The sequence below is a fragment of the Pempheris klunzingeri genome, chromosome 5 (genome assembly GCF_042242105.1).
Source record: "Pempheris klunzingeri isolate RE-2024b chromosome 5, fPemKlu1.hap1, whole genome shotgun sequence".
In the NCBI taxonomy this organism is placed as follows: domain Eukaryota; kingdom Metazoa; phylum Chordata; class Actinopteri; order Acropomatiformes; family Pempheridae; genus Pempheris; species Pempheris klunzingeri.
Window position 1 is genome coordinate 9,220,913 of NC_092016.1, and position 13,824 is coordinate 9,234,736.

Sequence of the window (13,824 nt, forward strand, 5' to 3'; positions counted from 1 at the left end):
CAAGTCAATTTAAAAAAAAAAAAAAAAGTTGATGGGTTTAAATTCTTTTGATAAAATATTTGTTTTATTCTCCACAACTGGGAGTATAACGCTAACATGCTGATGTTGAGCAGGTTTACTGTTTACCATGTTCACTGTTCAAGCATGCTAGCATGCTAATCATTGCTAAACACAAGTAGAGATGAGGATCATGAAAATGTTTTGCAGGTATTTGGTCAAAAAATTGTTGGTTAAGTTTAAATCTTAACAAGATTAAAGGCTAGATTAAAAGATCACCAAAGCAGTAGGATTCATCTTCTGGGGACCATGAATGTCTGAACAGAACTTTATGTTGATTCAATCAGTTGTTTAGGTTTTTCAATCTGGACCAAAATGGCTGACAGACAGAACAACATTGTCATAGAGCCGCTCAACTAGCACAGCTAGAATATGTACAGTTCAAATCTAGACCTTCAATGCCATCCAGTATTGAAAATCTGGTAAAGCTATTTTTACTCCACATAATTAGCATTTATAAGTACTATATATACACTTAATATACGGTTTAAAAGATAAAACACTATAATGTAGTTGTATGCAAATACAAGGACATTTTTGAGTGTTTGTTATGTCAACAGTTTAAACTCATAGGCAACATTTGTAACTGGTGTGTGAACAGTTTAGGAGTGCTCAATAATACACTGTAATGATATGATTACACACGTAAACAAGTGCTTACTGCATTGTGCAAGTGTTTACACACGTACAATAGGATAAGATTCACAGACGGCTTAAAACTCATGAAGACAATTTGTTATATTTCATTGCAAATAAACAATTCACGCACTTATTTACACAGAAAAATAATGTACTGTAAAAATGCCAATATGACAATAAAAAAAAGTATTTACACAATGATTAATGGCAATATCCAACACCATGAGGCATTTTATATCATAAAGTCTCAAACTGGAGTGCATTTATCTGTCTATACACAACGTAAGCTGACCATTTATTTCTAATGGCCTCTTGGGTGCAAACTTCCATCAGTGCAGGCACTCAAAATCTGTTTCCTGGTCGCATTAGATTAATTCTATACATTAAAAGAAGCAAACAACACATTTCAAACATTTATTATCTTTATACAGAAGTTAGGGATCATTGAGAGGAGGAGTTATAAAGCACGAGTTATAATTGTCAACAAAGGCACAAAATAAACACAGAACATGTTATTATATTTGATTACAACTTCATTACGATGCATTTATTAGTTGTTTATCTACTGCCTTTAAATGCTAAGGCCTTTTGGCCAACAAGCGCTGCATGTCACATCAAAACCGACGATGGCTGTACTGAATAAAAGAGTATTTTTATACTCGGATCAAAGTGCCACCATGGCTTTGAATCACAATATGCCGTGACATCACTCTCACACATAGGAGAGATCAAATACGACCCATACAGTCTATTCTGGTCAGATTTCAGTGGCACAGAACCGTCTGTCTGTCTGTCTGTCTGTCTGTCTTAGTGTTGAGTAAAGTGATACAGTTGAGCTCAGTGTCCAGTAGGAGACACAGAAACACTGAGACAAAGTGACGGGAATTAACACATAGCCACGGCCACATTTTTGTCCTATAGAACATAATCCCTGGTAGCCAAACAGTGAATAGCTGCAGGTTTAGTGGTCATAATCCTGGGCTGGCTGTTGGTTTCACGTGTTGATCCTCTGGGCTGAGATGTTCTCGTATCTGTGTATTTACGTGATGTTGCCTGGGGGTTATGGGAGGTCAGGCTGGATGCTGAAACATGGTTTAAGAGGTGTCCTGGTGGCCTCTAGAGGCACTGATATTATAATCCCAACATCCCAGGTTTAAATCCGACTGGGGACCTTTGTTGCAGGTCTCTGTCTTTCCGCTTTCTGCTGCCAAAAAATGCCCCATAAAAGTAGTTTAAGCATGTGGATTAACTATGTTTTACCTTAACTTTTTCAGACTGTGACAAATTTCTTGTACAGCACTTAACTGTAAATTTGTTCCCAGACACCCACATGCAATTTAAACTGTTTAAACAGGAAATGTATCACTGTACAAATCTGGTCACTGCTGCCTCCTAGTGACCGTTTAATGTTCTCACATATTGGTTTGCAATTGGAATTGCTTTACATAGTAAACATGCTGCAATAAGGAAAAAAAAAAGAAAAACTAACCTCTATTTCTCACATAATTCTGTAGAAAATTGCAAATCAAGAGAGCAATGCTTAGCGCCCATGCAGTGTTCTGCATGAAAACGGAAACTCCCAACCACATTTGATGACAGGGCCCTTCCTGTGTATTGATGTCAGCGCCTGATAAACGTGAAACAAATCATGCTGGTTGAAATGAGATCACAGTGAGCCTTCTGTGTTTCCTCAAGAAAACTACTGAACCATCATCTCCAATGGATTTGATTTTTGTCCTTTTTGGCTCAGTAGTTTTTAAAGCTTTTCTACCTGTATTACGGAGCTACATCAGAATGATCCATGTTCCTTTTTTCTGTGTTTGGTTGACTGCTGGACTCACAGACTCATCTTCTCTTAGGATCCTGGACAAGCGTCCTGACTGCACTCAACAGGTGAGGATTTAACTCGTAGAAAATAAATACACAACACCCACAACAAGTGAGGGAGTTAAAAGTCCGACATTGATGAAGTCACTCTTATCTTGTGTTTTTTTCTAGGGTCTTGACAACTGTAAAATTAGTAAGTATGTTTTTTATCAAATCAGTAGAATAAAGTTCAGCGAATATGTTGAGGATGTCAGTATGGTGACAATTTCTTTGCGTGTTAGTGTTTTGATTCCAAATGTTACATAGGTTTAGTGTTATTCTTAGACAGTTGAGTGATTTGTGCATGAAGGTATTTTAATTTGACATTTATGTGGCTCACCTGCCCCCGACACTTATATCACACTCAAGTCAAATATGTTTAAACATTATATTATATACACTCTTCCCTAAATGCTAGAAAACTGCTCAAGCAAACGCATGGTTGTACTTGTACAAAATGCTCCAACCGGCCCAGAGTGGGACTCTGAGCGTGTGGGAGTCTGGATGGACAAACACGGGCCTGTTTCTGTTCTGAATGTGACATGGAAAATAAAGTCTGATGGTAAGTGATGCTAAAGTTTGGCTTCAAAACTATGGCATTATTTATTGTCACGCATTGTCTCACATTTTAAAATGCATCAAATACAAATTGTAAACCAACCAGACTTTCATAAAAGGTGAGTAGAAAATTAGAGGAAGCATTCATATGAGATATACACTCTTCACTTCAATTCACAGGGAGTGTCTATGCCATTAATGGATCAGAGATAAATATTCTGGATGAAAATACAAATCAAAGTCTGTGTGTGCAGTTTTCATACAAACTCAACCAACAGCTGAATCCAAACTACAGAATGGTGAGCGGATAAGTGACACATTCATTTTTTTTAACTATCGCTGTATAAGTGGCGAGCAGTATGGACGTTACAGATTAAACACCTATGATTTTCTTCCTTTATTAGTGGACTTTTTCCTTGGATGGAGTTGTGGTAGAACCTGGGCATTCATATATGGTGTTGGTTTATAATTTGCCAGAGCCTGAGATTGGAGCCGAAAGGATTCAAAAGCAGATTACCATCCCGGGTGAGTTGCCTCCATACCAAGATCTCTGAAATCTGCACGACAATGCAGGAAAACATTTATGATGCTAGACAGGTATTATGAGTTAATTATTTAGGTTTGCTGTACAAACAAGTTTTATTGATTCCAGGTTGTTGCTGTGTTCAGGTTTAGGTAGTCTGTGTGCTTATGACAGAAGATGTCTCAGGCATCATTAACACAACTAAAGCAAAGAATTAAGAATAAGCAATCTGAAAAGATCTGTGCTCTTGAATCTAGTCATGTGTATATGTATGAAAAAGATTGGTTTATATTGTGACAATGGCTCTTATACCAAACAAAAGTCGCTTTTCTTTTATATTCATCACTTCATCACCTGTGTAACAATTGTCAGGATGCAGGTATTTTTCACTCTTATGGGCTGATAAAAACACAATTCACCAAGGCTATTATCATTAACAAAAAGTAACAAAATAATGGAAACTACATGCGAAAAAACATTTACGTTTACTGAAATAAAAATAGAAATTAGGCTTTACAAAAAACAATCAACTAGCGAACACTCTATTGTGTGTTTAACTAACTTTTTAACTAAACTAAACTGCAGGGAACATTTGCAGTTTTTGTCTTTTTATTACACAATACTTTTTCTGTCCTAATAATAAAAAATAAAACTAATAAAGCATGTAAAATTCTGGTAACCTGGAAAGTGGCTGAGTAAATTGTTGTTTAAAGCCAAAAAAAGATAAGCATGAAAAAGCTCTAAAAAGTTCTATTTTTTAAAATATGTTTTTTGAATATTTTTCATGACCAGGATGTGATGACAGAAGAATTGAAAAGGCCCAAATGTGTCGGCAAAATGGTAAATTTTACATCTTTACATCTCAAAAGTTTGAATAGCTGGAGTAAGAGATCCAGCACTATCATCACCATTGCACTCTGTATGTTTTGCATTTTCAGGTAGTCTATGGGATCCTCATACGAAAGCTGATTTGTCTGTTGATTATGAGCATAAAAAGTTATCCATTGTTGTGGGTTTTGAAGCAGCAGAGTATTCAGAGAGATACCAAGTCTCCATCCAGTGTCACGATTTCCATTACTCAAAGAATGTGTCAAAGGTAATTATGCTGAATTTGTCACTTAAATTAGCAATGATTACTACGTCAGAATGAAATTCCACAGAGTGCATGATATCAAAATGCATTTCTCACTTTGTCATTTCTTTGAACGAATAGGAAAACAGAACAGTGCTAAATGTGACATTTGAATTTGGTTTGTGGCAGCTCTCACAGTGTGAAATGCTGTTAATGGTAAGTTCAGTTTTAATTTAATGTGCAAGCACTCGATGAAAATATCTCACCTGCAGAGATTTAACATCAAACGCTCACCTTCCTCCGCTTGTTTTAAAGATTCAGCCATTTTTTATTCGATGCAAGAATGACTGTTGGCGCCCCAAGACAAAAATTCAGTACTGCCCAAGTAAGTAATGTTGTTTACAGTGTGGTAGATTTTCAGCAGCTATATAAGTGCAGTGCATAAATCAGTAGTTCCCAACCTTTTTGGCTGGTGACCCCTTTAATATAGCAGTGCCCACTTGTGCTCCCTTGTTTCAGGGCAGGCATCCGAGTTTTGACATGGAAACTTCTCAGATTGTCTGATTTGGATACATGTTTGATGTCAGACTATCCTATATTTTACAAGAAGATTTGAGAAAATACAAATGTAAATTTATGCAGCAAAAGGCTTCAAAATCGTTTTATTCATCTTGCAGCTCCTCAGAGCCCCTAGAGGGGTCCCTACCCCCAGGTTGGGAAACACTGGTGTAATGACATTTGAATTAACTTTTTGTATTTGTTAAGATATTTAGGTAATTTTTCTTTTGGTTGATTTTTTCCCCCTTAGATTATCTCCAGCGGACTTACATTATAAAAGCAGCTGTGGCGCTGCTCGTCATCGGTGGTTGTCTTGTTTATTTACTGTGGAGAGCATCTCATAAAGGTTTGCCTTCTTATAAATGTGCTGAATAGAAAATGCAGGCTGATTTGATAATTAATCAGTGAACCACACCCTTCTCTCAGATCCTGTGAAAACATCCTCATCAGCTGCCAAAGAACAACCACAAGGATTTCAAGTACAAGAGAGAAGAAGAGTCCTCGTTATTTACTCCCTCGACCACCCTTTATACAAAAACATTGTTCTCAGGCTTTGTGCCTTCCTGGCGAAAAATTGTGGCACTGAAGTGGTCCTGGATCTACTGGACTCTACAAGACTGGGAGTGTTGGGAAGCATCCAGTGGTTGGACTGGCACAGAGAACAAATAGAAAGCTCTCCAGATAAGATCCTAATCCTGTGCTCACGAGGAGTACAAGCCAAATGGAGAGCCATGTGTGGATTCAAACAGGTTTCTCTGAGAGAGGACGCCCGCTCACCTGTTGGTGACATGCTCAGTCCGGCCCTCAGCCTCATGGTCCCCCATCTCATCCGGTCTGCGTCGTTTGAAAAGTACATAGTGGCTTACTTTGATGGTGTTTGTTCTGAAGAAGACGTCCCTTCACCCTTTAACATTACAGTACGATACAAGCTGATGAAACAGTTTGAAGAGCTCTTTTTCAGGATCCTGGACGCTGAGAAGCATGAACCAGGCAGAGTGAATCTCATTGAAGGGCTCTCAGAGAACGAGTACTATCACTGTCCCTCAGGCAGAGACCTGCGGGACGCCATAGAGGCTTTTCATGCATACCAGCTGGAGCATCCACAGTGGTTTGAAGATGAATTACTAGAGAGCTCAGAGTTGGAGGATGAGGAGACCTCAGATGAGATTTATGATGATACAGAAACCACCACAGACGTCATTCCATATTGTGCACCTGAGTCGGCCCGAGTCACCAGTCATGTGCAGACAGGACTTTACATGGCGGGAGACTTTCAGTTGAGCTCAACCCTCTTAGTTTCGAGAACCTGAAGCCAGTTTGATATAATTGCATCATTTTTTTGAGACATCTATGAAAATTTTAACTGTTTCATGAAGCTTTCAAAAAGCTGTTTGATACAAATCATGTCTTACAATTTTACTACAAAATCAGGGCAGTAACAGGAATATGCAGAGAAGAATCACCGGTGGATACAAATAGATAAACATTTGGATCAATGTGTGTGACGTCTCTCCAGCCAGTCACCAGATTTCAATATGAGTTTTTAAAAATAAATATGTGGATGTTTTGTACACATTCATGGTTTGTTCAGTGGTTTAGTTTCTGTTTTTTGTTTTACTATGTATCTGGTTGCCTTCATGCCTGTTCTGCAGTATTTTGCATGTTGCTTTAATGTTAAATATCACTTGTTTTCATTCAGGAGACGATTCCAGAGTAGTTCAGACCACAGAGATCTGTGGTTGATGCTTATGGGCTGTGTAAACATGGTGTGGGTCAAAGTTCAGCCTTCTGGGCAAAGTTTCTAGCATTTTTGTTGCACTGGAGAAGGTAAGCATTAAACTCTGTTAGTGGGAGAGAGGTTTTCTTTATAATGAACTGTATTGAATGAAATGTGCTATGTACTTTTTAATGTTTGATTAAATAGTCAATATTCCAATGACAGGTAAATGGGCCTTTGAGCATGTGTTTCTAGAAATTAGTTGATGTAACTCCTTTAGACAGATGCAGCTTTTCCGAAGCGTTTTAATTGTACATTTGGTCTGTTTGTTGATGTGTCTCTGATCCTCTGTGTTAAGCTTGCAGTGTTGGCACAAAGTCAGCTGTAAAATATTTTGTCTCAGTTAAGTCTATCAGCTAGCAACCTATAGTGCATAAATGCAGAGAAGCTGAAGGAAAAAAGATACACAGATACAGACCTCGGCTCTACAGGCTATGGAATTTGGGTGTCGGTCTCTGAAAGTGGCCCCAAAAGGGGAAAGGGGGGAGGGTGGTGGGAATTTGTCCCAACTAAGTGGAGCAAAGAAAATTCCCACAATGGCTGAATTGGACTTGTGTCTTGCAGTGACAGAAAACACACTGCAGGGTGTGATGCAACTGAGGAGCCTATTTGATTTTTCCTCCGAGGAGCTGAGGTAATGTTGTATTGATTTTTACAGCCACATCATGTGTGACCTGTACAGTACTATCTTAAACATTGCTCTTCATAAAATTTAAGTTAGATGCCCTGTATATTGTCAAATAAAGGAACTTATGTTAGTCATCAAATTAATCCTATAGTCTCTTAAGTGCAGTCTTGTTGGTGATTCATTCTGATGAATATTGAAAACTGAGCTTTGATTGAGGGATTGTGGCGCTATTTTTGTAAGTTAATGTTGTGGGACTGTAGAAAGTATATTTTCATTTCTCTTAAATATCCATTCTCTTTCTTAGTCATTTTGAACTATCAAATTTCTACAAAACTGTTTTTTAAACATCAAAAACTATCTACAATCCCAAATTATTACCAGTGCTTGCCTGAGGAGGAGGAACACTTGAGGAGAGACTACAGCCTTTGGCAGATCAATTTGCAGGCATCAGGCAGCGACAGTGAAATAAACTGGAATGGCTCCAAGTTGATTAGAAGAAAAGCATCAGCTGACATTGTTTCTCACAGTTTGCTCTTCATATTTTCAGGGTTTCTCTCTAAATCTGAACAGAATGAGGATCCTGAAAAGAGCCTCTGCACTCATCCTGAGAAGAGGAATTACAATTTATCAGAGTAGATTGTGCAAAAATGGTAAATAACCACTCATTATATCTCCAACACTTTAAAAGGATAATACTTGATAAGAAATTGGTAATAATAATGCTAATTTATGAATCACCTCTTCTCTCAGACATCCTCTTCAGACTTCATCCATCCGTATCACAAGCGCTGGCAGAAAACAAACCAGTGGTTGCACTTGAAAGCACTATTATCACCCATGGCATGCCCTATCCACACAACCTGAGGTACCATGTTTAAAGCACCAGTAACCTCTGATACCAGCATAATTTTTTTTTATAATCATAGTTAAAGAGCTGATGTTAATGTACTAATACAGCACAGCAAAGGAGGTGGAGGCCATTGTGAGAGCTGAAGGAGCCACTCCAGCTACGGTTGGAGTGATTGAGGGTGAAGTCCATGTCGGTCTGTCGTCACAGGAGCTCGACTACCTCGCCCGCTGCAAGGGCTCCCTGAAGGTGTCCCGTCGTGATCTGCCCTACGCCATCAGCAAAGTGAGACAACACACTCATCTCAAGTACAAATCTCAAAATAGTCTTTTAAAATGTGACAGTGTCCCATTTGTGTTTTGAATGCTGTCCCGTATTTGTATGTTATTTTTTCAGGGGCTCTCCGGGGGAACCACTGTGTCAGCCACTATGATAGCAGCGCATCGAGCTGGCATCTGTGTCTTTGTCACGGGGGGCATTGGAGGAGTTCACAGAGATGGAGAGAACAGTGAGCACACCTAGATGGGAAATGTTCTTTACACATACGGATTCTTACTTGTCATTCTCAATAAATCATGAAAACAGGCTCACTGACTGGACCGTTTTGGCCTCCTTTTGCAATCCTGTCATGGGATGTATCAGCTATTTTACAATTTACTGACAAAGAGAATGAACAGAGATGAGGGTGTTTATGGAGTCACAAATATAATCCAGAGGATGTTTGGTGTAAGAACACCAAAATTGTTAGTTTGTCTCATCAGTATGTTAAAAGGAATGTGTTGGTATCATTTAAACTCCTTATCTGGAGACTGTAATAGTTATATGAGGCCTTAACATCACCACTGACTGAATGATTATTCTTCCAGGTCTGGACATTAGTGCAGATCTGACAGAGCTCGGCAGGACTCCCATCGCAGTGGTCTCTGCTGGTGTCAAGTCCATTCTGGACATCGGTCGCACCCTCGAGTTCCTTGTAAGACTATTGAGTGTAATTTTGTCACTGTATAATGGCCAATCTGACACTGTCTGATGTATCAGCTTTAGTGTGTCATGTTGGTTTGTGAGGGACTTTAGTTAAAATTATTATTACTTTTGTTTTTTCTTCTTCTGTTCTGTACTTACAAAATGAACTAGTTAATTGAACCAAAGAAGCGGACCGATGTTGTGCAGAGCTGTGTTTAAAGAGTGGGGTCCACTGTGTGTTTCTGTTATGTTGTTGGTTTTTTTATCAGGAAACTCAGGGTGTCTGTGTAGCCACTTATGGAGATTTGAAGAATTTCCCAGCTTTCTTCTCACCACAAAGCGGATTCACTTCCCCATACCAAGTCTGCAACCCTGAGGAGGCGGCAAAACTCATTGGTATTTCAGCATTTTATATCACAGTTGTGTCCTTTTCCCCCTTTTTCACTCACATTAGTGTTTGTACCTCTTATGAATATGGATCTGTATTTTTTTTCAGAGAGTGCACTGTCGCTAGGTCTCCAAAGCGGCGTCCTGTTAGCGGTGCCCATCCCTGAGGAGCATGCAGCAGCCGGCCAGCAAATAGAGGAAGCCATACAGGCTGCAGTAACAGAGGCAAGGTACAGAGAGTATCTGTGGTTTGTAATCTATAATCTGTGAATCAAGAGTACTGTTGCTCTCAGCTGAAAGAATTATCATTCTCTGTTCTCATTTTGATTTACTCAGTGCTAGAGGGATAACAGGAAGAGATGTGACACCATTCATTCTTCAAAAGGTCAATGACATGACTAAAGGAAAGTCCCTTCAGGCCAGTATCCTTCTGAAAGAGAACATGATCATATCAACTTCTTTGAAAAAAAATGCACATAGAAGAGAAGGTAACTTTGCTCCTGTAGGCCAGACAATGTTACATTAAGGTGCATTACAACTGAAAGGCCTTAACCTGTTATGTTTATAGACATTGCTCTCATTCATAACAATGCTAAAGTTGGCAGTCAGATAGCCTGTGCACTGTCAAAACAAATGAATGAGAGACAGTTAAGAGGCAAGACTCATCCTCATGGAAAACACTCATCAGAATCAGATATTGTAAGTATAAACAAGTATGGTGGAGTTCTTTCCAGATGCTTCAGTGTTTAGTCATATTTTTGCACATTAAAGCACCCGCAATGCTGTTTTTTTTCCAGGTTGTCATAGGAGGAATAAATGTTGATTTTATTGCTAAAGGAAAAACGAAAACACTTCTTGTAAGTTGAATTTATAACATGTATTCATCCAAATGATGTCAAACCATAGCATGTAGGTTATAATGACTTCTGAGGAACCTTGTTATCTCTTTCAGTTTGGACAGACCAACCCAGGAAGTGTATGTCAGTCATTTGGTGGTGTAGGAAGGAACATTGCTGGTAGGTTTTTGTCTGATTATGTTTTCATCAGTAGTTTAAATCTGATTGTCTCACACTTTCTTTGGTGCTTTCCTTCTAGACTCTCTGAGCCGATTAGGCCATAGACCCTTGTTCATCTCAGCTACTGGAGCTGATTCAAACAGCGATGCTGTGTTAAACTACTGTAAACATATGGTACGTCAACACCAGCAGCTGTTTATTACTGAGCATGATTAGAATCCCTTTTACTTAGATATGTAAATGTTAACTCCTTGACTTTTTTTCTGATTCCTGTCAGAACACAAGTGGCGTGGCCAGGCTAGAGGAGCAGAGCACAGCTACGTACTGTGCTGTTATCACTGAGAGTGGAGAGCTGAGTCTTGGGTTGGGAGACATGGATGTTCATCAGCAAATCACAGAGCGATATGTAAGTTCTACTGACAAAGTTACTAATTTTTAGTAAGACCACTGGCCCTGTGTCCCAATAACACAGTCAGAACTATATTCACAATTTAAAGTTGTAATTTTCATCATATCAAGCTCAGATTTAGGCACTGTTTATGGTTTGCATGTATTTAGCCATAGCCCATAAATGCAGTTACCTCTGTTTATAGTAATTGGCAGCGTCATTCACACTGGAATGGATGGGAAACGACACATGCCCGTACTGAACGAATTTCAAAAGACAAGAGCTGGCACATGTCGACATTACAAATAATTTATGCTCACATAATGACGTAAACAAACACTTTCATGAGGCTTTTTTTCTTTTTACAGTTCTGACATTTATAGACCAGAAATAATCAATCAATAATTTAATCAACAGATTAATAAAAGACAATGAATAGTTTGTGTGTTATGTTATTGTTTTTTCTTTCTGTATTTGACCATTCCTTGAATTCTTGGTGTTTCATGGTATTATGTTTTATGTGCACATCAACAATCCCTCTTTTTTGAATGTTTATTCAATTAATTTCTATTTCTATTTTCTTCATATCTTTTCATAGGTGTCACAGTTTGAGCAGCAGCTTTCATCAGCCACTCTTGTGTGCCTCGATGGAAACATTCCTGTCTCCACCATCGACTATGTTTGCTCTGTCGCCGCTAAACACGACATCAACGGTAAACACAGGGAGATGGTTACTAAATGAGTGGCCGCAACCTGCAGCTTTCATTGATTTTAATCCAATACGGTCAATGTGTGTCACAGTTTGGTATGAGCCCACGGATTCAGAAAAGGCTTGTAAGCCTTTCCTTTCAGACGCATGGAAGTCTCTGTCCTACTCGTCCCCAAACCTGGCAGAGTTGTGCACCATGAACAAAGCACTGGGCATCCCTACACCTGAAGGTAAACTGTATTCCTTAGTTAAATTTCCCTGTTGTTGTTGTTGTTTGTTTTACTTCCTCATGTCCACCTACAGTCGTTACAGCTAGGGGTCATATTAAAAAAGTCAGTAGCTGAGGATGTGGTTTTTGTGTTGTGGGGGCGGCAGTGCTGCCGAGCTCTCTTGATGAGCTGCTGAGCGTTGCTGTGGCTCTCTCACGCCCTCTTCTGGAGCATCTTCACTGTCTGGTGGTGACTCTGGGAGCTCATGGAGTGCTGCTGTGCGGAGAGCATGTTGCCGGCTCGGTCAACCTGCAGCCAAGAAAACAGAAGAGGGTAAGTGTGACCTATATTTAAACAGGTAATGATGACGATGGTTACTGTTACAGTGAGAGCGAAGATGTTTACTGTGCCTGTGTTTGCAGAGGAAGCAGCTTTGTGCTCTTCACTACCCAGCACTGACTGTGACAGCAGAGGAGACAATGAATGTGTCTGGAGCAGGAGATAGGTTTTAAAAATTTACTCAGAATACTTTCTTTTGCCTATTCTTTTTTCCTTTTATCCAAACTTCCTCTGCTTCAGTTTCATCCATCTCTCTCTCCCTGTCCCTGAAATACTTTCTCTCACTTACAAAATCACGCCTAAATGTTAAACAACAAAAAGCACTCATTCTTCTCTGTCTCCAGTCTTGCAGGTTCCTTAATAGCTGGGATTCTCCAGCGGAGAGACACAGACAGCTGTGTCCAGATGGGGCTCCTGGCTGCACGGCTGTCCTTGGCGTCACCGCACCCCATCAATCCCATGCTCACCTTAGCCTCTGTGGATCCCAACACAGTCCAGACTCAGTGCTGGCCCAAACCCAGATTCATGTGGATTGATTAAAAATGTATTTTTAATTTTGTGCAAATGTGCCAAGATTCTATTATGCATTTCTTTGTTTGATATAATTCTCAGTGTTTTATCATTTTTGGCCCTAAAATTTGTGATTGGATTCTTGTGAATCCTGCATGTAACAAAATGACTGACGACATTAAAGTGAGAGGAAGACACATTTTACAAAAAACATTCAATCCAAATATTAGTTGAGATTTTATATTGTACTGTACTATTTCATTGGCTGTTGCAAAAATGAATTAAATTTCATGAGTGCACACGTTTGTAAATAAAATCTAAAACATTATAACAGGGTACTCTGATGTTCTGAGTTCTCATGATAAATAAAGGTACATATCTAACATCAGTGGTGGAGGAAGTACTTGGGTTCCTTTAAATGCTCCTTATATAGCAAAGGTTCTGCAATGTTGTATTTGCAGTTTAAAGTGAAGGTTAATTTTAACTACTTCATTTACTGGTGTTAAGATGCAGCTGATAATGATCTGGAATATTGTAGAAGCTGATCCTGTGTTTTGATTTGTTTTAATCTAGTTACTAAGCAACTAATAACTAAATATGTCAGAGTAAAATAAAATGTACAATATTTCCCTCTGAATCGCAGTGGGTTTGAAATATAAAGTATTGTAAAATGTACGTATTTAAATCAAGTACAAGTGCCAAGTCACATGGGCCATATATTGTGGTATTTTGTTTGAAATGCTACCGTCATAGCTTAAAATAGCCGAAAACTCCATTT

The 13,824-nt window shown here is 39.0% G+C and overlaps 2 protein-coding genes across 2 annotated transcripts; both read left to right on the forward strand.

The window, feature by feature from the left end:
• The first annotated feature begins 2,490 nt into the window (after positions 1–2,490).
• LOC139201553 (interleukin-17 receptor A) lies at positions 2,491–6,590 on the forward strand. The gene is made up of 11 exons (XM_070830902.1): positions 2,491–2,589; positions 2,695–2,716; positions 2,981–3,124; positions 3,301–3,419; positions 3,525–3,645; positions 4,436–4,483; positions 4,582–4,739; positions 4,857–4,931; positions 5,031–5,100; positions 5,524–5,619; positions 5,700–6,590. Exons 1-11 carry the CDS (start codon positions 2,491–2,493, stop codon positions 6,581–6,583), a joined length of 1,836 nt encoding a protein of 611 aa, XP_070687003.1. The 3' UTR covers positions 6,584–6,590.
• Positions 6,591–6,990: 400 nt separating this feature from the next.
• LOC139201552 (uncharacterized) lies at positions 6,991–13,308 on the forward strand. Its single transcript, XM_070830901.1, has 20 exons — positions 6,991–7,100; positions 7,615–7,684; positions 8,226–8,328; positions 8,429–8,543; positions 8,636–8,810; positions 8,922–9,033; positions 9,392–9,498; positions 9,758–9,884; positions 9,985–10,105; positions 10,212–10,297; positions 10,444–10,574; positions 10,673–10,732; positions 10,828–10,891; positions 10,971–11,065; positions 11,169–11,297; positions 11,878–11,992; positions 12,081–12,218; positions 12,364–12,530; positions 12,620–12,702; positions 12,881–13,308. Exons 3-20 carry the CDS (start codon positions 8,250–8,252, stop codon positions 13,074–13,076), a joined length of 2,100 nt encoding a protein of 699 aa, XP_070687002.1. The 5' UTR covers positions 6,991–7,100; positions 7,615–7,684; positions 8,226–8,249; the 3' UTR covers positions 13,077–13,308.
• The last annotated feature ends 516 nt before the right edge of the window (positions 13,309–13,824 follow it).